The sequence below is a fragment of the Vulpes lagopus genome, chromosome 4 (assembly GCF_018345385.1).
Source record: "Vulpes lagopus strain Blue_001 chromosome 4, ASM1834538v1, whole genome shotgun sequence".
NCBI classification, from domain to species: Eukaryota; Metazoa; Chordata; class Mammalia; order Carnivora; family Canidae; genus Vulpes; species Vulpes lagopus.
The window spans coordinates 110,201,825-110,225,397 of NC_054827.1; the positions used below are offsets into that span (position 1 = coordinate 110,201,825).

General features: G+C 37.7%; 1 protein-coding gene across 3 annotated transcripts in view; it reads left to right on the forward strand.

The window, feature by feature from the left end:
* AGBL1 (AGBL carboxypeptidase 1) overlaps positions 1–23,573 on the forward strand; it is a 716,025-nt gene that overhangs the window by 385,616 nt on the left and 306,836 nt on the right. For all 3 annotated transcript variants that reach the window (XM_041753742.1, XM_041753740.1, XM_041753741.1), the window contains exons 20-21: positions 5,035–5,166; positions 17,037–17,213. In XM_041753742.1, coding sequence (XP_041609676.1) covers positions 5,035–5,166; positions 17,037–17,213 — 309 coding nt within the window. The remainder of the gene's footprint in view (positions 1–5,034; positions 5,167–17,036; positions 17,214–23,573) is intronic.

Sequence of the window (23,573 nt, forward strand, 5' to 3'; positions counted from 1 at the left end):
AATTCCTGGGGCCTACCCCAGACTTACTTGAATTGCAGAATTGCTGCGGAGTGGTTTATAATCTTACTGTGGCACATCTCCCACGTTATTCCAGCACTCAGTAACATGTAAGATCCACTGCTCTAAACTCTTGACAGGACGGAGTGGTTTTCAACCCTCAATACACATTAGAATCACCTGGAAAACTTAAAAAAAAAAGAATCCCACAGCTCTGGCATCACTGCAGACCAATTAAATAAAAATTTCTGGAGGTGGGCTTCAGGCATTGATATTTTTATAATCTCCTCAGGAGATTTTAGTGCACAAACAAGATGGAGAAACACTGGCCTAGGGGTTTATTTGTTGGAAATAAGAGAGTCTTGGTCAATATAACCCAAGCAATAAGATAGAAAGTTTTGAAGGAAAGAAGTTCTATAATCTTACAGGAACTAGAAAGTACCAGAAGCCCGAACCATTATTTTCCCATCTCTCATTTTTCTCTTTCTACACCCACATTTTCTGTTTTCTATTTTTCTCTATACATCTGCTTGATTACCCCACTCTTTGAGGAACAAGTACTCTACTCCTTCACTGTTTCTGTGTTTTCATTCTGTGTCTTGTATGTGGTTTGACATGTCATTGGACTGACTCCCTCCACCCAAATCTGCTTATCATTTTAGCTCTGGCACTCACAGTGATGTCTAGAATCTGGGCAGATTTATTTTTCTCATAAGACTTCAACTTGAAACAAGAATAAAGGATTCCATTTAAAAAATAAAAACAGTTTCTTATTTTATTGGAGAGAAGAAATATTTAAGAAATACTTTTCTGCTAACAAGGAATTTACAATGTAATTTAAAGACACTCTCACCCCCAGTGTAGTAGTAGCTATCCATTATTGACAATTAGGAGAAAGAGGGAGAGGACAAGAAGGACAATTTCAAGTCCATAAGTCCTTAAACATCTCATACATACTTGGTCTGTCCAAAAACCTGCCTTCTGGCTCTCAATCAAGTCAGTACTCTGTGTCCTGCAATAACCTTTTTCCTGAAAATCAGTCCTGTTACCACTGATTCTTCCTTACTTCCATGGCCCACCAACAAAGCAACATAACTTAGCAGCTCTAACCTGCCACCAGAGAGTTAGTCTTCATTTTCTCCTATTGTGACTGGACAGACCATTAACTCACTGTCCCTTTAGTTTTCTTTGACATGTGTGTTTGTTTAGGGCTCCATCCATGCACCCCAAGTGTCCTGGGATGCCGTCCCTGCTGTCAACAGCTTCCTATTAATTCAGTGAACTTTAGGGCTTTATTACATACCAAAAAAGTCACCATCTAGTCTAACTTCTCAAACAACAACATCATTGATAGCCATTAATCTGGCTTCTACTGAAACATTTATAGAGAATGGAAGTTTTTAAAAGTGTGCCACAGCATAGCTCTAATCATAGAGTTATTTCTTGCCAGCAATAGATACTCAATAGCTGTTGAATTTAATATAGAGCTGGAATCTATGTCCACGTTATCCTTCCTTTTGCCTTCCTGTGCTTTCTGAAGTGATAGCAAGTTATTTATTCAGGTTCCAACTGGAAGAATTTGGAAATTTTTGAGACTCATATCAAGACCCCTTTGAGCCTTCTTTTTTTCTGGGACAAACATCTCCAGTATCTTTAGCTGTTCTTTGTTTACAAACATTCCCATTTTTCTTGGTTTTCCAGTTTTCTGGTTCCTCTTTATTGAGGTGCCCTGGCTTGTTCTAAAACGCCACACTCAGAAATGAAAAACACTACATTAGATATAAATTAGCCAGCATGAGTTACATTGAATGGATTGTTCTCTTAATATATGGCCACTTTACTTCTCCAGAAGCAATTTATGATTAAATTAATTTTTGACATCTGCAGCCTCTGATTTATTCTGAGCAAATTGCCATTGAAAACCTGTGGATCTCTCATTCAAAATCTACTTCTTAGCTAACTGTGTCTATCTTACTTGGCCACTGCTTGAATCTAATTGTAGGACAGTACATTTATTTCAATTTAAGTATTTCTGTTCTTTTTGCCACTTACAATTTCCACTCTTATTTACTCTATCACTTATCTCAATTCTGCATCATTATTAAATTTGACAAACACCTTCAATTGCCTACTCTGTGTTCTCAACTTAATATGCAAAGGCTACATTTCTAGAGACTAAGGAACCAATGTGAAGACATACCTCTTTAAAATATTAGGATTTCTGTCTCTTTTTGAAACACACAATGTGTAGGTATCATCTTTTAATTTTAAGTACACAGATCACAGCTCCACAGCTTGATAAACTGCCACAAAATGCACACACCGTGTAACCACCAACCAAATCAGGAAAAAGAACATGACCAGCAACTCAGAAATACCAAACAATAATACCCAACCCCCCTAATTTATGCCACTGCATTAGTTTTGCCTCTTTCTGAAAATCATATAAAAGATATCCTTGGATGTACTCTAGTGTCTAGCTTGCTGGTTTATTCTCAGTGTTGGACAATATTGTGTCAAATGATTTTACCACAATTAATCAATCCATTGTACTGTTCACAGTTTTAAGCTAGTAAAAGTAGTGCTACAATGTACCTTTTTGATATCTTCTGGTCCTTGGTATATGCATTTCTGTCCGGAGGGTTCTAGAATATGTGTATATTCAGCTTTAGAAGACATTCCCAAGTTGTTTGCAAAGGAATGGTATCAATTTACTGTCCACAAACTGGGTTCAAGTGTTTTACTTCTTCCATACTGTGGTCACTGCTTGGTGGTCTTTATCATTATGATATCAGCATCCTCATAACCACTTAGACGCAGTGGCATCTCACTGAGGTACATAAATTATATTTTCTTGATATTATTGAGGTTGAGTACACTTTTATTTGCTTAATAGCCATTCAGACATTCTCTTTTGTGAAATGTCAATCGAAGATTTTTGCCCATTTAAAAAAAATTGGGTTGTCTCTCTTTTTCTTGTTGAGTACAGAAATATATAGCTGTGCACTATATATGTGTGTGTGTGTATATGTACATATATATATATACATATATATGTTTGGTATATGTATTACAAATAGATTATTTCACTCTTTGGTTTGCCTTTTCATATTCTTCATAATGTCTTTGGATGAGCTGAAGTTCTTAATGGACTATGTCTAATTTTTCTGAAAGACTTATTTAATTATTTAAGAGAGAGCAAGAGAGAGTATGAGTGTGAAAAGGGAGGGGGAAACACAGAATCTCAAGCAGATTCTGTGCTGAGCATGGAGCCCAAAGCGGGGTTGGATCTCACAAACCTGAGATCATGAGCTGAGCTGAAATGAAGCATCAGATGCTTAACTGACTGAGTCACCCTAGCACCCCGACTATATCTAATTTTTAAGTATTTTTTTAAAGTATTTTCATTTATGTGTTTTTCTTGTTTGTGTCCTCTAAAAACTCCATTCTAACTCTAAGGTCATACAGAATAGCCTATGTTGTTACGCCCAGGTAGCTTTATAATTTTATCTCTCATATTATGATTTACCATCTGTGTGGAATTTGTGTTTTAACATATTATGAGGGAGGGATATACATTTTTTTTCTACCTTTTTTACATGGGGCAGTAAGTCTTCCAAGACCATTTTTTCCCTACAGCACCAGAGTATCAACTTTGTCATAAATTAAGTGACTATATGTGAGAGTCCTTTTCTGAAATATCTATTTTCCTCCACTGATTGATTTATGTATTCTTTTATCAGTAATACTATGTATGAAATACTGTAACTTCAAAACAAGTTTTGATATCTCTAAATAATTTGTCCAGTATTCTCATTCTTTGTCAAGACTGCCTCAGTCATTCTTGGCTGTTTGTACTTCTGTTTTGGCTTGGGATCAGTTTGTGAGTTTCCACAAAATAAAAACAAAACAAAATGAAACACCCTCTGTGTCTTTGATACTGCATTGAATCTAGGTAGATAAATTAGCTGAGAATTAAAAATTTTCATTTTTCTCAATAATGTGTCCTGCACATCTTTAAAGTTATTCTTATGAGATTAATGATTTTCTGCTATTTTAAATCCTATTTTTAAATTCAGATTTTTATTTGTATATTGATAGTGTATATAAATGGACTTGACTTTTAGATATTGACCTTCTAACCTGTGATTTTGTATGTACCCACAGATGTTTGATATTCTATGTTTCACAACATTTATGTAGGAAAATACAGTGTTATTTACTCCTTTCAAAAATTGTACCTTTTAATTTTTCTCTTGCATTTTTTTTTATTTTATCAATTGTATGATCAAAAGCAATTGATAGCACCAGGTCTCTTTCTGATTTCAGGAAGGAAACACAATATTTCATTAAATTATACTACAGTATATAGGACACTCACAGTGTCTGCCCAATATTATTTCAGAATTGTTATGGACAAGTGACTACTGTGTCCATCCTACTCTATCTCTTTCAACCATGAGTGTTTTATTGGGAGTAATGTTTCCTCATTCTGCCATTGTATGTAGGTGAGTAGAAGGCAGATGACTGGCTTTTTTAGTTCATAGATCAGGAAGAGGCACATATGAGGTCTGGAAACCATCACGGAAGTTTGGACTGGGGGTCTGATACTGTGTTAGGATGGGTGTTCAGGGAGGCTTCCTTGGGAGGGAGATGAGTATAGTTTAAATGTGGAAGAAAGGGTAGTAAATATTTAGATTAAGAACACAGCTTATTGTAGCAGTTAGCTTTTGCTGGATATCAAACAACCTCAAAACTTGGTGGCTTAAGCAAAAACTATGCATTATTTCTAATGATACTGTGTGAGAATCATCCAGGTACACTGGGCAGGTCTTTGGGTCTGAGTTAGATGGATTCATTCACAGGTCTAGAGTTGGATTTACCAATACAACTCTTACCAAGATTACCAATGATCCACATGTGACTGGTTCTGCTAAGTAAACAGTATCTATCTGAGAAAGTTGACACTTGAGACTTTTAAGAAACCAATAGACATGATCTGGATTTTTTTTTTCCTCCTTTGTTTGATCATTGTAGGTCTTCTGTGATTTCCATGGCCACTCTCAAAAAAAGAATGTGTTCCTTTATGGCTGTAGCATCAAGGAGACTTTGTGGCAAGCAGAGTCTACTGTGGGCACATCAACTATCTCAGAAGACATCACCTACAGGGTAAGCCACTGGGGAAAATGACTTAAGACATTTTGTGTCCATATTCTTGCCTTTGAGACACACACTCCACCCATTTTTCCCCTAAATAAGCATTTTGATTATTTTAACTATAGGATTATAATGTAAGCAGGTTGGAAGCATATGTAATCTCTCTAAATTTTTTGATGAATAATGACTGTATTACCTGGTTTTGTTTTCTATATGATATGATATAGTGCAAAGGGCATAAGAATTGGAGACAGGAAACCTCATTTTAATGCCTGGCTTTACAATTATTAACTGTGCACCTAGGAGTCCTTAACATCACCTCTCTGAACCATCATTTGTCACCTGTGAAATGAGGAGGATAAAAATACTGCTTCTGTTTCATGTTTATGAGAGCAACAAAATGATATTGAATATGAAAGGATTTTATATAACTATGAAGGAATGAAAAAATGTAAAACAGACCATCTGCATCCCTCTGTATAAGCATGCTCTAAAAAGCAGAGCAGTGATCCACTGAAACTAATTTTGTTTTCTCCTGGGTTCCAGTGGTTAGAGCTCAGCTATACCCCCACTGAACCAAAAACAAAGTTAAGGATGGGTAAAGAAGGATGGACTTTCCTGTCTGGATAAAAGGAATCAGGGAGAAGTAGATGAGGCAGCGTTGTCCAAACACAAAATAAAAACTGGCCTTTATTTCAAATGTATAAAGAAAACGAAGAAAAACTATTGGATTGGAAAAGTCTACAGTTCTCCAGTGTCCTTCTCCTTTACTTTCACACAGAACACTTTACTTCTGATATTTCTGGTCACCAGATATGTGGGAGTTTCACCCCACCAAGCACTTCTGAGCTTGGTTTCCTACAATTTAACTCAATCCTCACACTGTCTATCCAGAGACAGTATCACATCCCACAACTTAAGGACTCAGTCCCACAAAACTGCTTCTACTTTTGATGCTTGACACGAGTAGGTGGTCCCATATTACCCACAACTTCTGTCCAGCTTACCTGTATATTGGAAGGTCCCATGACCTACCCCCTGCCTTGAATTCAATTTTATTTGCTAGAATGGCTCAGAGAACTCAGGGAAGCACTTACTTACATTTACCAGTTTATTAAAGTGTATGATAAAGGATGCAGATGAACAGCCAGATAAGAAATACATAGGGTCAAGACTGGGAGGGTCCCAAGTAGAGGAGCTTCTGTCCCTGTGGAGTCAGGGCTGAGTATAATCCTCCTGGCATGTGGATGTGTTCACCAACCTGGAAGCTTTCTGAACCCCATACTATTGAGATTTTCTGGCAACTTCATGTAACTGTGACCAATTATTAATTATTTTCCAGTCCTTCTCCTCCACTTCTAGAGAACTGAGGATAGTCTGATCCAGGAGGCCACTTGGAATCACCTCATTAGACAAAAGATGCTCCTAATGTTCTTATCAGTTAGGAATTTACAAAGGTTTTAGGACCTGCATGTCAGGGACTGAGGATGAGGGACAAATCTGTATTTCCTACTATAAATTACAATATCACAATTATCATGGTACCTACCCCTTCCAAATCCTTTTTTCCCTCCTTTCCCTTATAATTTCCCCTCCTTTCCCCTATAATCTTTTTCACTATTTCTTATATTTCCCGTATGAGTGAAACCATATAGTGATTGTCCTTCTCCAATTGACTTACTTCACTCAGCATAATACCCTCCAGTTCCATCCACATCTGAGCAAATGGTGGGTATTCATCCTTTCTAATGGCTGAATAGTATTCTATTGTATATATAGACCACATCTTCTTTATCCATTCATCTGTCAATGGACATTGAGGATCCTTCCACAGTTTGGCTATTGTGGCCATTGGTGCTTTAAACATCGGGATGCAGGTGTCCCAGCATTTCACTGTATCTGTATCTTTAGGGTAAATCTCCAGTAGTGCAATTGCTGGGTCATAGGGTAGCTGTATTTCTAACTCTTTGAGGAACCTCCACACAGTTTTCCAGAGTGGCTGCACCATTTCACATTTCCACCAACAGTGCAAGAGGGTTCCCCTTTCTCCACATCCTCTCCAACATTTGCTATTTCCTGTCTTGTTAATTTTCCCCATTCTCCCTGGTGTGAGGTGGTATCTCATTGTAGTTTTGATTTGTATTTCCCTGATGGCAAGTGATGCAGAGCATTTTTTTTTAAGATTTTATTTATTTATTCATGAGAGATAGATAGAGAGGTAGAGACACAGGAAGAGGGAGAAGCAGGCTCCATGCAGGGAGCCTGATGTGGGACTCAATCCTGGGTCTCAAGGATCAGGCCCTGGGCCAAAGGCAAATGCGCAACCACTGAGTCACCCAGGCGACCCAATGCAGAGAGTTTTATGTGCTTATTGGCTGTATGTATATTTTCTTTGATGAAATTTCTGTTCATGTCTTTTGGCCATTTCATGATTGGATTATTTGTTTCTTGGGTGTTGAGTTTAATAAGTTGTTTAGTTGGGTATTTTAATATTGTTCTCTCAGTAAGTAATAGAACAACCAAAAAAAAAAAAAAAAAGTAACTAGAGGAGTCCTGAATGGTTCAGTTGGTTAAGCGTCTGTCCTCCACTAAGATCATGATGCCAGGGTCCTAGGATCAAGCCCCACATCAGGCTCCCTGCTCAGTGGGGAGCCTGCTTCTCCTTCTCCTTCTGCTCTTTCTCACTATCTTTGTCTCTCTCAAATAAACAAATAAAATCTTTTTTTTTAAAAGAAAAAGAAAAAGAAAAATTATTAACTAGAGAATACCTGACCTGATTGATACATAGGTAACAATTCTCAAAGCAGAAAAATACACATTGTTTTTGAGTCCACATCAAAATTATCCTAGGTAGACCATATGCTAGGCTGTAAAATAAGTCTCAGTTTTAAAAGATGAAGACCGATAGTTATATTTATCAGTTATATTTATTTACCATGAGAGAATTAAATTGTAAATCACCTTTTGTAAGATTCTAGGAGATGTCTGAATATTCCAAAATAACATATCCCAAAATAATTCATGGACCTAAGAAGAAATCAGATGGGAAACTAGCAAATGTCCTAAACTGAATAAAAATAAAAATATATAGTATATCAAAATGTATGGTATACAGCTAAAATAGTGCTTAGAGAAAAGTTGTAGTTTTGAATGTTTCTATTAGAAAAGTGGAAAGATCTAGGGTGCCTGGGTGACTCAGATGGTTAAGCATCTGCCTTGGGCTCAGTTCATGATCTTCAGGTCCTGGGACCAAGCCACATGTCAGGTTCCTGGCTCAGTAGGGAGTCTGTGAGTCTGCTTACCTTCTCCCTCTGCCCCTCCCCTCTGCTCCTATGTGCTCTCTCTCTTTCTCAAATGAATAAAGTCTTTTAAAGAAAAGAAAGGTGGAAGATCTAAAGTTAGCAATCTAAATTTTTACCTCTGCAATCAAGAAAAAGATAACCAAATTAAACTCAAGGCATGTAGAAGAAAAAAAGAAAGAAAAAAAAAAAGCCAAACTGAAAATCAATGAAATAGAAAACATACAAAGAGTGAGAATCCTGGATACATGTTTGGTTTCTAGAATGATCAACAAAATGATAACCCTTCAGTTAGACTAATAAAAGAAAGACACAAGTTACCAAAATCTGAAATGAAAGGAGGCATCACAATAGACATTCCAAATGTGAAAGAATATTATTGACAACCATATACCAACAAATGGACAAATCCTTAGGAGGATGCAAATTACCAAGACTAACTTAAGAAGGCATGTAAAATCTGATAAGGCCTATTTTGAGTAAATAAATTATATTACTAGTTTAAAATCTCCCACAAATACAATATGGCCCTGATGGGTGAATTCTATCAAACTCTTAAGAAATAAATAGTACTAATTTGTAAACAAATTGGTTTTCAAAAATAGAGGAAAAACACTTCCCAATTCATTTTATGTGAGCTGTACTATTCTGATACCAAAGCCAGAAAAGACATCACAAGAAAAGAAAACCAAAATGTCGCAAGCATCTATCTGAAAATCCTTTACAACATCTTAACAAGTCAAATGCAGCAGCATATAAAAATTATCATTCACTGTAACAATGTGGAGTTCATCTCATGAATGCAAGGTTGGCTTAACTTAAAAAAATAAAATGCCATTCTACTTCTTATAAATAAGCAAATGGAAAAGCTACATAATTATCTCAATAGATGTGGAAAAGAATCATTTGACAAAATTGAACATCTCTTCAAAATAAAATCTCACAATGACCTAGGAACAGAAAGGGAATTTTTCAACCTCAAGTGGAGCATTTAGAGAAAAGTCTTATAGTTACCATCATGCTCAATGGTGAAATACAAAATACTTTTTCTAGAAGATCCAGAATAAGGCAAGAATATTTGCTTTCACAATTTTTATTCAACATTTTACTGTGTATTCTAGTTAGTATAATAAGAAGACTAGTAAAAAGCAGTATATGGGGGGCACCTGGGTGGCTCAGGGCTTGAGTATCTGCCTTTGGCTCACATTGTGATCCCAGGGTCCTGGAATCAAGGCCCATATCAGGATCCCTGCAGGGAGCCTGCTTCTCCCTCTGCCTGTCTCTGCCTCTCTGTGTCTGTCATGAATAAATCAATAAAATCTTAAAAAATGAATAAGTATATTGGAAAAAAATCGAAACTATCTTTATTCACAGGTATAGTATTTTATGTATAATATCCTAAGAAATTTACAAAATGAACTACTAGAGTTAATATGAAAGTTTAAGAAGATAGCAAAATGCATGATCAATTATCAAATTCATGTTATTTCTATACAGTAGCAATGAATAATCCAGAAATGAAATTAGGGGAAAAATCCATTTGCACTAGTTTCAAAAAGATGAAAGTCAATTAGAAATAAATTGAATAAAAATGCACTATGTGTACACTGAAAACCACAAAACATTGTTGAGAGGAATTAAAGGTGACCTGGACAAATGGAGAAATATACCAAGTCCCTGGATTGGAACACTCAATGATTTTGAGATGACTATTTTCCCTAAATATTCCTATAGAGTCAATACAATTCCTATCAAAATATCAGCAGGCTTTTTTGTTGATATTGATCATTAGATTTATGTGGAAATGCTAAAGGAACCAGAATAGCCAAAGAAACGACATAAAAGAAGAAGAAAGCTGGAGTATTTACCTTACATGATTTGAAAACTTTACATGATTTCAAAACTATAAGGATACAGTAATTATGAATCTCTGGTATTGGCATAAGGATAGACCTATAGATTTATAGACTAGAATAGAAGGAAAAGAAATAAATAGTCACACATTTGTGGTCAATTTATTCTTGACGACAATGCCAAGGCAATTCAGTAAAGAAGAGAGGAGGACAGTCTATCCAACAAATAATGCTGAAACGATTAGGTAACCACGTGGCAAAATAAGAATTTAGATATTTACTTAATACCATACACAAAATTTAACTTAAAATAAAAAATAAACCTAAATTTAAGGACTCACCTATAAATCTTATAGAATGCTACCTACTAGAAAATCTTTATATTTTGTCTGCTTTGATTAGTGAAAGCTATCTTAGGTAGAACCCCCTAAAAAAGAAAAAGTTGAGGGGTGCCTTGGTGGCTCAGTTGGTTAAGCATGTGTCTTCAGCTCAGATCATGATCACTGAGTCCTGGGAATAAGTCCTGCATCAGGCTTCCTGCTCAGTGGGGGGTCTGCTTCTTATTCTCTCTGTCTCTGTCTTTCTCTCCCCCCTCCCCATCACTCATTCTCTTTTTCTCAAATAGATGAATGAATTGCATGAATGAATGAATGAATGAATAAATAAATAAATAAATAAATAAATAAATAAAATCTTTTAAAAAAAGAAAAGGTTGATAAATTGGGCTTTATCAAACATATAGAGTTTTACTCTCCAAAAGTCCCTATTAAGAAACTAGAAGATGAACCATAGACTGGGAAAAATATTTGCAAATCATGTTTCTAATAATAGACTTATATCCAGAATATGTAAATTTTTACAAGTCAAAAATAAGAAAAAAACACTTCAAAAGCAAAAGTTATGATTGAACATCTCAACAAAGACAATGTATACATAGTTAATATTAACAATATCTTTATTCATCAAGTAATTGCAAATTAAAACCATAATGGGATAGCACTACACAATGACTAGAATGAACATAATAAAAAAGACTAGAAATATCCAGCTTTGGGGAAGGTTGTGTTTAGAAACCAGAACCATCACTTGTCATTGGTAGAAATGTAAAAGGGAAAACACTTTGTTTCTTCAAAGTGAAGCATACTTTTAATGCACAATCCAACAATGCCATTCCTCTGTATCCACCCAAGAGAAGCAAAGACCTACATCCACAAAAAGACTTGTACATAAATGCCCTTAGCAGCATTATTACACGGTATTCTGAAACTGGAAACAATGCAAACAAGTCCACCAACTTGTGAATTAATAAACATATAGACTCTTCATATTCAAACAATGCAAACAGGTCCACCAACTTCTGAATGATTAAATATGGATTCTTCATATTCATACAAAGGAAACTCATCTAGCAATAAGAAGGAACTAACTACTGATACATGTAACAATGTAAACTTAAAAAGAAGTCAGAGGAAAACAAAAAATGTAAGGTTTAATTTATATGACATTTCTTATAAAGGCAAAAATTACAGTTAAGAAGCAGATCAGGGGTTGCCTAGGGTAGGATGGACCAGAATTGAACATGAGAGACATGTTTGTATGGTGATGAAAGTGTTTGAAAACTGGATTGTTGGTAATGGCTGCAAAACTAAATATATTTCTTAAAAATCATCAAACTGTTCACTTAACTCAATAGAACTGATATACATATTTTTTAAAAGTAAACATTTATTGATTAACCGCCATGTGCCAAGCACTGTGCTAGGTAGTTACATAACAAAACTGAACAAAGCATGGACTTCTAAGAAATAACAGTTGGAAAAAAAAAAAAAAGAAATAACAGTTGGAGAGAGAGGCAGATTATGAGAAACTTAAAAGGACAGAATAATAAATACAAGAATGGAAATACTAGGAGGTAAGACAGAAGGGATTGATTAACTCTCTATTGGTGCATAGTTGAGTGGATGATCCCAGCTGGCTTCAGTGGACAAGGTTTTGAAGGGCAGATATGGATAAGCACTGTTAGGATATTTCTAGAAAAAGAAATCAAATATCACAAATGTTTTTTTTTTTAAGATTTAATTTATTTATTTGAGAGAGAGGGAGAGAGAGAGAGTACACAGAGGGAGAGAGAGGGAGAGGGAGAAGCCTACTCCTCCTGAGCAGGGAACCCAATGTGGGGCTCAATGTAGGGCTTGATCCCAGGACCCCAGGATCATAACCTGAGCTGAAGACAGACACTTAACCAAATAAGCCACCCAGGCACTCCTCACAAATGATTTTTAATCAAGTTTGATTTCAAGAGAAATCTGAAGAAATAGAATGACATGAATTCTGTGACAATTAAAACTTGAGCCTTTTACCGTTAGTTGTAGATCACAGTGAATTGAGAAGTGGATTGAAATCAGTTCTTCAGCATCTCTCCTTGGGAAGCATCTCTTGTTAATGACATTTCCTGGCATTGATCTTCATAAATTTCCAGTTGTGAGCAGTTGCAAAGATAACACCTGTGGGTACCACTTACACAGTGACGAGCATGTGCCAGGCACTGTTCAAAGCACCTATGTACGTTCATTCTTTTCATCATCCCAACTACAGTGTATTCTTGGATAGTGTGTAGCAATAAGATATACTTAACTGATGTTTGTGGAGTGAATAGCATCCCATTTTACACATGAAGGGAGATGCAGAGATGAGCTAAAATGTCTAAAGGTCCCATAGATAGCAAGAGCTGGCATGGGGACCTGGTGACTCAGCACCAGAGTTGACCTCAGAGGTCTTCTAAAGTGTGTGCTCTATGAGACTGAAACTAAACCGTGAGTCAACTGCTCTGCAGTTCAAAATGAAAGAGGCAGTCAACCCTGGAATGAGCCCTTTTTGGGTGCTTGGTAAACAGGGGATTATCTCAGTGACCAGAAGGGAAATCTATAATGCAAAGAGAGGTATTAAAAACTTCTTTCCATCTTGGAAGTTTGAATATTTGAGCAGAGTCACTCCTCCTGCCCTTCTAAACGTTCACCCATGAGCAAAGTCCACTCTGAAGAGCACAATAGCAGCACTGTATATTTACTGAGGGTCCCAATTGCTTTACCCCATTACTCAGGGTAGGGACTATTCTTACCCCTCTCTTTCAATGATGACAAAAATGAGTTAGCAGAGTTAAATGACCTGTTCAAGTCAAACCACAGAGTGTGAATCCAGGATTCATAGTGTTGACCCCTGGTCCCAACCATGCCCTTGCCACATGCTTAATTCAGAGAAAACAGAAGACATTTGAGTTCTGTAGGATTGATCATGAGGAACCAGAGCTGCAGAAATGACCTCTCTCTGGAAATGGCTCTGAGCTAGGAGCTGTCTGGTGAGTTCATGGCTTATCTTTGAGAGTTATATTTTCTGTGAATTTAGGAAACCATACAGGGCTTGGAAGAGTCAGCCGAAAGCAGATGAATTGAAATGCAACTCAGGCTTCTACAGTGTGCCTCAAAATCAGAATTAAGGAATCAGGGTCATCCCTTTGCCCGTCAGCTGAGACTGCTCTTGACCCAACTGCTCCTGGACAAAGGCATTCAGTGTCTATGATGATGCAGAAGACTCATTCTTAGGACTGCTTCATATCTAGTATTTTAATCCCTGCCAGGTCTGTGTTGAGACCATGCTAAATGCCAGATCTGAGCCACACTCTGTATGTACATTATGTCATTCCTTCCTGTGTTCCTTTACATGCCCATGGGGTATAATACCTATTGAAGAAGTAGTTTTTGCAGTGACTAAACTAAGCTCATATGATCTGAATTAGAGCATCTGAGTTGACATTCTGAATTTGTCCTTACTAGCTCTGTGACCATTGAAAAGATACCTGTTTGGCCTCTGTATTATGAGATAACAGAACTTACTTCAAAGACTTGTGATGATTAAAAAGAGCAAACGCATGTAAAATAAGTGTTCAGTGAAAAGGTATCAATTATAATTTTCAAGTTTTGGAAACCTAGATGAAGGGCACAGAGCAAGTGGTAGGGAAAGAATGGAATGTCCCAAGTTTTTTTCCATCCAAGATGGGAAATCCCTGGGAGCATTGAAACAAGGCTCTAGTGGATCAATTCATATGTAGAGTTCATCTATTTCTTATTCATTTACAAAACAGAACAAGACAATCTCCAACTATTATAGCTATAATTATCTTCATTTCTCACTCTGACATAGATCAATTTGTGTGAAATAAAAAGATAAATGGAATCAGGACTTTATTATCAATGCTGTAGTAGTTTGGGAGTCCGTTATTTAATGAATGGAAAACTGTTGCTGTGGACATGTAGGAGAGATACTCCAACTGCATCCTGTAAAGCCCACATTCTCCAGGCTCCAATGACGGGATCATAGCTTGTAGAGCTTTCTGAGATACCTACTATTAAATTGAATATGTGGTCATTTGTGCAGGAATGGTATGAGCTAAGAAAATCAGGTTCACTTAAGTAAGAAAGGAGAGACCATTTAAGTAATATCCAATTAGACTTTTTACAGCAAGATAAAACATTGATAAATTAAAACCATTTCCAGGGCGCGTGGGTGGCTTAGTTGGATAAGCGTTTGCCTTCAGCTAGGTCATGATCTTGGGTCCCTTGTGGGTCTTCTTGCTCAGCAGGGAGTCAGCTTTTCCTTCTCCCTCTGCCCCTCCTCTTTGCTCCTGCTCTCTCTCTCTAATAAATAAACAAATAAAATCTTTTAAAAAATGTAAAACTATTTTCAAGTATCTTAATCACTCTAGTTGCTACCATCTATCTATCTATCACTATCTATCATCTATCTATCTATCTATCTATCTATCTATCTATCTATCTATCATCTATCTATCATCTACCTATCTATATCATCTATCATCTACACGCACTATATGTGTTACAAATAGCATACATATACATATATTATATTTATGTCTATTTAAGCAGTCCCCTAAGGGTCTGTGCTAGCAGATTCTATTTATTTCAGCAAATAATTATGGAGTGCACTCTATGTGCTGCACAGCTTTGTGTGCAGATATTTTCCTGTGAATGAGACACAGACCTGCCCTTATGGAACCTCTGGGCTGCAGAGGAGATAGAAAATAAACAGCTAATTACATGAACATTAATTTTACTGTAATTGTGATGAACACTTGAAGGAGAAAAATGGGGTGAAGGGATCACAGGCAAAGAGGGACAAAGTGGATAGATGAAATCAATTATGGGGGCAATTGTGGAAACTCAAGCAAGGACATTAGCAGCTTATTTCCCTGGTTCAGATGATGCTAATAGGTCTGCAGACTATGTGGAAACTTAAAGATCATACTAAATCATATGAATAATTATGTGAATATATACATATATCATAGGTAATTTATAATATAATTAATAATTGTATTAATTTTTATGTTATATAATTAAGTTATATTAAGCATGGGGACAGTAAGAACCCAGGGATATTAAGATATTTGCTCAATGTTATAGAAATTAACAAAATTGCATTTCCTTAAAAATAATTTCTTAATTCATATTCTCATTTTGCTGCTCTATTTTCTCCCCACAGCTTGTCCAAAAGCCTGAAGTTTCACTGTTTGTTATCTAATGTACATAATTTTATATTATGTGCTAGTTTATGGATATTCTGTGGGCAGTGAAGTAGAGAACCCTTTTTGCTAATGTCACAGAAGTGACAGTATTTCCACTAACCCAAGGACCTGGCATACTATCAATTCTTGAGTCATTGTCCTGGGTTGAGGGAGGTCCGATGACTAGAAGCCCCCTTTCTGTCAATTAGAGAGTGGCAAAGATCTACAGATGCTTTCTAAATATAGATTAAGTGGTCTCACATAATTTTTTCTACTCTAGGAAATGGTGGGATAGGAGAACCCAGAGAGGAGTTCACTTGGGTGGCCTAGTCAGTTGAGTGTCTGACTCTTGGTTTCGGCTCAGGTCCTGCCAGGCTCTGTGCTCAGTGCAGAGTTTGCTGGAAATTATCTCCCTCTTCCTCTGCTCTTCCCCCTGCTCACACACATGCTCTCTGTCCCTAACATAAATAAACAAAATAGTAGCTGGATAGCTACTCTTTTTTTTATAAAAAAAAAAAAAAAAGCACCCAGAGAGGATGTATTTTTAGTTTTGTAACTGGTCCAGCCTCAGATTTATGTATCACAAGATGGGACTGGGAAGTTCATTTTGGCAATCATACTCTTTTAGAAAACATTATATGCCACCTTTCATGATCATCAATGACTTGTATATCTTAGAAGGATAAGTGAATAGTTCTTAGTCTAACTTTGACCTAGAAAACCATGAGATTGGGTGAAGTCACTCTGTAAATTTCAGTCCTTGTGAAATCTGTGGCTTTCCATCGAGTTCAATACAGTGATGTATGAGGCTGAATGTATGTAGGTGCAACATCAGTCCACAGTGATGCCGAAACACGGCACTGAAAAATTATGGTCTTTGGAGTTGGTGGTTAGCATTTGGATCTCATTCTAGCCTCTTTGTAGTGGGACTTATTCTATTTCTTTCTTACTTTTCTAAGCCTCAGTCTCCTCATTTAAGGCCAAACAATGACAAACCCATAGTATCCATTTCTTAGGATTGATGTAAGATTTGCAGTAGTATATATTAAGTGTTTTATATATCAAGATGCTTAATAAATGCTGAGATGTTATATTTTTATGATGCATATCCCCAGCTCATCATAGTTTTATTTATTTATTTATTTTTTGTAGACTCTTCCCAAAATCCTTGATAAGCTAGCCCCAGCATTCACGATGAGCAGCTGCAGCTTTCTTGTGGAGAAATCACGAGCCTCCACTGCCCGGGTGGTGGTATGGAGAGAGATGGGGGTGTCTAGAAGCTACACCATGGAGAGCAGCTACTGTGGTTGCAACCAGGGGCCCTATCAGGTATGTGAGGCTCCAGCATAAGCATACTTTATGACTAGCAGTGATATACTATAATTGGGGTGGAGGGGGTAGTAGCTATCAAAGACCATTCATTTTTTCTTTCTCTCCTGAAAGTGGAAGAAGTCTCCACATAGTCTGGCCCACAACCTGATCTTTCAGAACTAGTTCAATGATCTCCTTCACTGGCAGCACAGTCTGTGTTGATCCTGCAAGCAATTTGTACGTGCCTGCTGATTTGGTTTCTTAGTCATCTGCCCTGGCCAGAAAGTGGCAGGGAGCCTCCCTCAGACATGCACCCCCAGCTCTTATGGAACCTCTGCCTGGCCCTGTTATGTGCATGGGGATCTCTTGTTACCTTTTACACCAGGCCACTAGTTCCCCTTGCATCATCAAGGTCATAGGTTGGCACACACATACTGTCCTTTACATCTGTGTATTGTACGCCTCTATCTTATGTGCTTATCTAAATCACCAGCCCTCTGTTACCCTGCTGTCACCAGAGTACACAGAAGTGAGTACATGACATGCATCTGGTACTCAGGCTTTAGTGTCAAGGGAAAGGCTCATATAAATCACATTCTTCCTACAGCTATATTAACTGCATGAGCAGCTGGATAGCTACTCTAGCAGGCTACTCTAGCTGTTTTTCCCACTCCCCCACTAGAGGAGCATAAATAAGGAACATTGTGACAGTGCCATGGTAATAGATTCTTTTACATTTGTTAGGCAAGCTGACAGACTTCCGTTCAACCCCAAGGATACCTGGACCTTACCAGCATTAAAGCTCATTGTGTTGGCTTTGATATTCTCCTGGAACAGCCAGGAAGCACTTGGCATCTACATGGTCCTGTGCTTGTGAAAATCTGTTAGCTATCAAAGGGAGTATAGGGAGTGACAGCTGATGAATATTATCTAACTTCCTACCTGGCCAAAGATACACAGGGCTATCGAACCATTGGTTGTGACCTATTACTTTTGTTAAATAACCATTTAGTCTAAACAAATGCTCAAAATAAATGTTCTGTTATTGAATTAATCAATTATTAGATTGAATTCATCCATTTTACGCACATGAATGTCAATGCAGAATAAGAAGAGATCATTCATTGATGGTGCATGGAATTAAGCACAAAAGACCTCACTTTTTCACTGATTAGTGGTTCTGCAAGCCACATACTGCTATGAACCTGTGTGTCATGTTATCAGATACTGATAATCCTAAATATTCCATTCCTCCCCACTGTGTAAGAGTTTTGTAAAGGCCAAAAGAGAATGCAGATAGGAATGTAGTTGGAAGTTACATCATCAGGAATATGTTCAGTTTCTTGGCATTCAAAGCCCATAGGATTGGGAAAAATAAGCTTGGAAAATTGTGACTCTAAAGCCTTATGGATATAGGGGCCAATCGCTTGTTTAAAGGACAGCATGTATCCTTCACAGATCAATTGGATTGGCGACTTTCATTGATTTCTTTCTCCAAACACCAGTTCGGGCTAACAGCTTCCAGTCAGATTAAGTATCATTGCCATTCACTATAAGTTAACTAGAAACTCAAAGTCCTCCAGAGTTGTTTGAAAACTAAATGACTCATAGGTTCAGGCCCCTACCAACCCTCCATCTTCCTTGTAACAAACACAGAGCTGTTATGAATGAGGGAGAATGAAAGAAGCTTGCCCAATGGGATGGCTTTCACATATCAGCTCAGCATTTGCCCTGTGAAATTGTCCATGTGGCCTTTGCATGAGATCTTTGTAAGAAAAGATGGAGAAGGAATTGGCTAGAGAAAGCCCTAATGGTGCCAGACCTGGTTTTGCTTTAACAATCCCATTCTCTATATGAAACACCTCTCTGAGTGGATTGGTTTTCTCTTTCCTTTTTTCTGTCCTTACAAACATTGTTGAGTAACTGAGCAGAATTGCAGACAGTGAGTAAGAAGATGGTGAATAATTTTACATATGGGGAGGGGAGCACCCCAGGGAAAGGAAACCAGCCCAGAGTTGGGTGTTTTGGCGATTTTTGTTTGAGGTGTATAATGAAGTCCATGAGCTATAAAGCAGTATAGAAATTTCCATCCTGAACATATTGCAAATGATTTCTGTACATTGAGACTTAGTCCCAATTGAGTCCTGAGGTTATTATTCTAAGGTCATCTTTCCATTTTTTGTTTAGCATTACCATTTATCCAAAAGATGGAGGATACTTAAATACACCCATGAGGGGCATTCCTTCCTTCCTTCATAAGAATATAAATATTTTTGCAGTTTCTCTGGTTAACGCGGCTTTAAAGTAGTTCCAATCATTTCTCTCCCAGCACACTAAGAATCTGATTTGTTAGTATTGAAATGAAATATCATTTCTTACAGTGACGTTTATGTTGGAACTGCATTAAAGAATATAAGCTATTACCTGCAAATAATTATTATTAATATGATATTTTCTCTTCTATTTTCCAGTCTATAGTTGGCTAATTTAAAAAAAAATCTCGCTTTTGTTTCTTCGGAATATAGTCTCTACTGCTAGGTTATACATTTAGATCCATAATTTGTGTCTAATATGGAAGTCCCACCCGCTGAGAGATTTACTTTACCTTTTAGGAACTGGCCCAAAGCTATTGAGGCTGTTGAAGGGAAAAGCCAAAATGGAATTATGCAGCCTCTTGGGACTCATTCTTTTAGAAGTGTCCAGTCTATGTGGGTAGCTGTGTGCTTCACACTGATTGCTACCTGGGGTCACATACATGGTGTGTTTGCACATACGAAAGTATATGACTGGGCCACATGGGCTGCTTGTGGCTTAGGAGGGCAATGTGAACACTCTCACCCAAGCAGCTGTCCACATGCTCGTTGGCAATGCTGCTGACTTGTGGGCGGAGTGGGTCTTAGTCAGAGGAAGGAGATGGATGACTCAAGGGAGGTCTAAGGTCTTAACTGATACATAAATCCCCATAACTGCACACTGCCTCCATGGACCCTCCAGCAATTCATCTGCTCCATCACCAACCGAGTGGTTTTTCAGTAACCCAAACCTATTCAACTCACAGTATTGTCCATAATCCTTCATTGTGTCTAGAGAAATCCTGGCTCCTTATTATGACAGGTAACCTTTTACAATCTCATTCATTTTTTGAATGCTCAATATCTTGTTTAGCATAGAATACATGTTGAATCCATATGATGATTGACAAAGGAATGGATAAATAAACAAATGGATGACAATTTCCGTGTAGAGTTAGATGATGATCCTCTCTGTCTGAAATGGATCATTAGAAAAAGAGGAGGAATTGCCATGGTACAAATGTGATTAGAAACCACTTTTAAGTGGAGAGTTTTAGAGACATTGCAATGAGTAATAGTGGAAAATGTGTGGGTAAGAGAGGGAAGTGTACAAACATGCAATGAGGAAAACTTTCAGATCTATTGTTATCTACATGATTTGAGAGCACCCAGAGTAAGGAGATTCTAGTCCAGGTCACTGTCACGTGGCCACATTCTCATAATAAATTATGTTTGGACAGAAGGATTTCTATTTGTGCATAGGGAAGATGCTGGAGTAAGCCTGCCAGATCTCTTTTCAGGACCAGGATGCTCATTTCCCAGCTGCTCCAGCTGTGTCCATCACCAAACATTGTCTATAGCTGATGGAAGTGGCCTTGACCAAAGCTATGGCTCCTTCACATGAGCATCATGCATCCAGTGGTGGGTCTAAGGGATGTACTAAGGTCAGCCTCCTAGCGCAATAGAGAATACTCCACAGGGCCATTCCAGATCCAGAACTCCCGAAGGATTGCCTGGGGTCTCTGTCACAAGTATACTGTGGTTCAGCTTCCTTTTCTGCCCACTTCTGCTTTTTTCACCATTCACAGGTGTTACACTAGTGAGTGCTCCCCAAAAATCTATCTGCAGAGCAACTTATACCTGTATTTCAAAAAGGCCTCGGATTAGGAAACAGGCATTGGAACTAAGTGCTTAGCTATTGAAGATGGTTTGGTAGGGATGAATTTCATACAGGAAACTGAATCACCTTACTTGGCTTTCAGGGCTCCCAATGTCCTCTTCTTCATACTTTGCATCGTTAGCTGTTTAGGGAAGTGACCCCACATAGAATTGGAGACCACAGCTCAGTGCAGGGCCTCTTGCACTGCTGTTCTCCTGTTCCCTCCAGAAGGGAGGTTGGGTGTATTAATTTCCTGAGGCTGCCATCCCAAATAACCATAATTTGGTGGCTTAAAATCACACAAATGTATTCTTTCACAGTGCTGGAGGCCAGAAGCCTGAAATCAGGGTGCCGACTATGGTATGTTCTTTCTAAAGGCTCCAGGGGAGATTGTCCCATGCCTTTATCTTAGCTTCTGGTGTTTCTTGGCTCATAGATACATCACTCCTTTGTCCACCTTTGTCATTGCATGGCTTTTTCCACTTGTATCCCATTATCTTTGTGACCTCTTTCCTTTACTTAAAATGATTATTTGTTTCCTATTTTTGTTTATTTTTTATTGAAGTATCATTGACACACGATGTTACATTAGTCCTAGGTGTATTTTATAGTGATTTGACAACTCTGTGTATTAGTGGTATTTCCTCTTCTTACAAAGATACCAGTCCTGGTGCATGTAAGCCCCACCATACTCTACTGTCATCTCACCTTAACCAATGACACCTATAGCAACCCTATCTCCAGATCAGGTCACATCCTGAGGTTGTGAGAAGTACATGAATTTTGGGGGAACACCATTCAACCTAGAACACTGGTTCAGGCAAGGAGGTATAGAACACACAGATCCAAGAACCAAGAAGAAGTTTTTTCTCTTTTCTTTTTTTTTTTAAAGATTTATTTATTTATTTGAGAGAAAGAGATAGAGGGAGGGGCAGAGGGAGAGAGAGAGAATCCTCAAGAAGACTCCCCACTGAGCACAGAGCACAAAGCCCAATGTGATACTTACTGTGTGTTAAGCCTTTTTTCACATACTAAATTATGCCATCTTTGCTACTACATGCCAAAACATTCTAAAGTTGATTTTACCATCTTCCTCCTCCTCCTCATCATCATTATTTTTCAAGTGGAGACACTTGGAGAGGCTAAATATCTTGCTCAATGTCACACAGCTAATATGTTTTAGAACTAGGATTTGAACCCAGGTAAATATGACACTGGAATCTTTGCTTTTATCCCCATGCTTTCTGCCTAGTAGGATGCCATTGGCGAAAGTAACCCTGGGCTTTGGAAACAGGAGACCTAGTTTCTGCTTTTGGCTGTCATTAAGTAGATTTGCAGCAACACATTTATTATTTATAATTGGAATACATAATTAGAATGAAGAAATGGGCAGGGCCTCTGCTAAAATCATGCTTGGGAAAAGTTGCCTCTGTGGGTACCTAAGGAGCTTATGGATCACCTAGACCAGAGTGACTGGACTTGAAACCCCAGCAAATCTTCTGTGGCACATTCTGGGTATATTTTTCTAGAAATAACGTATTGTGCTTTTAGGACCAATTAGCTAATTGTTCTATCCTTCACATTCCTCCACCTTCCTTCATACTACCATGAGCTATTTTCTTTTTCTTTTTTTTTTTTAAGCTTTCCAGAGTAACCAAAGAGGAATTGGAGGGATGTGATACCCACGTAGTGGTAGCTTCTATCAGGAGGGAAAATTGGGGTAGAGAAGCTAGTCTTCAATAAAACATCAAATTAAGTTTGCATTAAGTTGCTTTCCACACCTACTTCACTTCCTGGTGACTTCTCTCCTTGTCCCATTAGCGAATGAGCACTCTTAAGAGCTCCTTGGACTTGCATGGCCTTTATTTGAAGACACCTCTCTTCCCCAAGTGTCCTAAGCCACAGAATTGCCACTCACCCAAGGTATACACATATATTCTTTCTCTCTCTACCACACACACACGTGTGTGTGTAAATATATCGCACATACAGTCACGGTACTACAGATGTATCAGCGGTTCTGAATGATGGCTTCATATGAGAAACATAGCTTATTGTTTAGTGTGGGCATTTGTGCCCATGGAGGGCACTGCATTTAGCAGTCATGACCTTGAGACAGTTACCTGTCCTCTGTGACTTTTGGTTGTAAAAGTGATGTTCCTCACAGTTTCTACATGTGGAAATGTTGTAAAGACTGAATGAACTACTGCCTATAAAACATTTAGCCCTATTTTCACACTAAACATTCAATGCCTCTTATTGTTGGTCCTATTATTAATTTTATGTGAGAATATTTAATGGTGGTTTTCTTTTTAATTTTTAAACACAGATGCCTTATTCATACCTTCTTAATTAGAACTATTGAGATTGGAGATCAGGTCTCTGTGATTTTATTCACTTGAATAGGAATCCAGGATTGAGGATCAT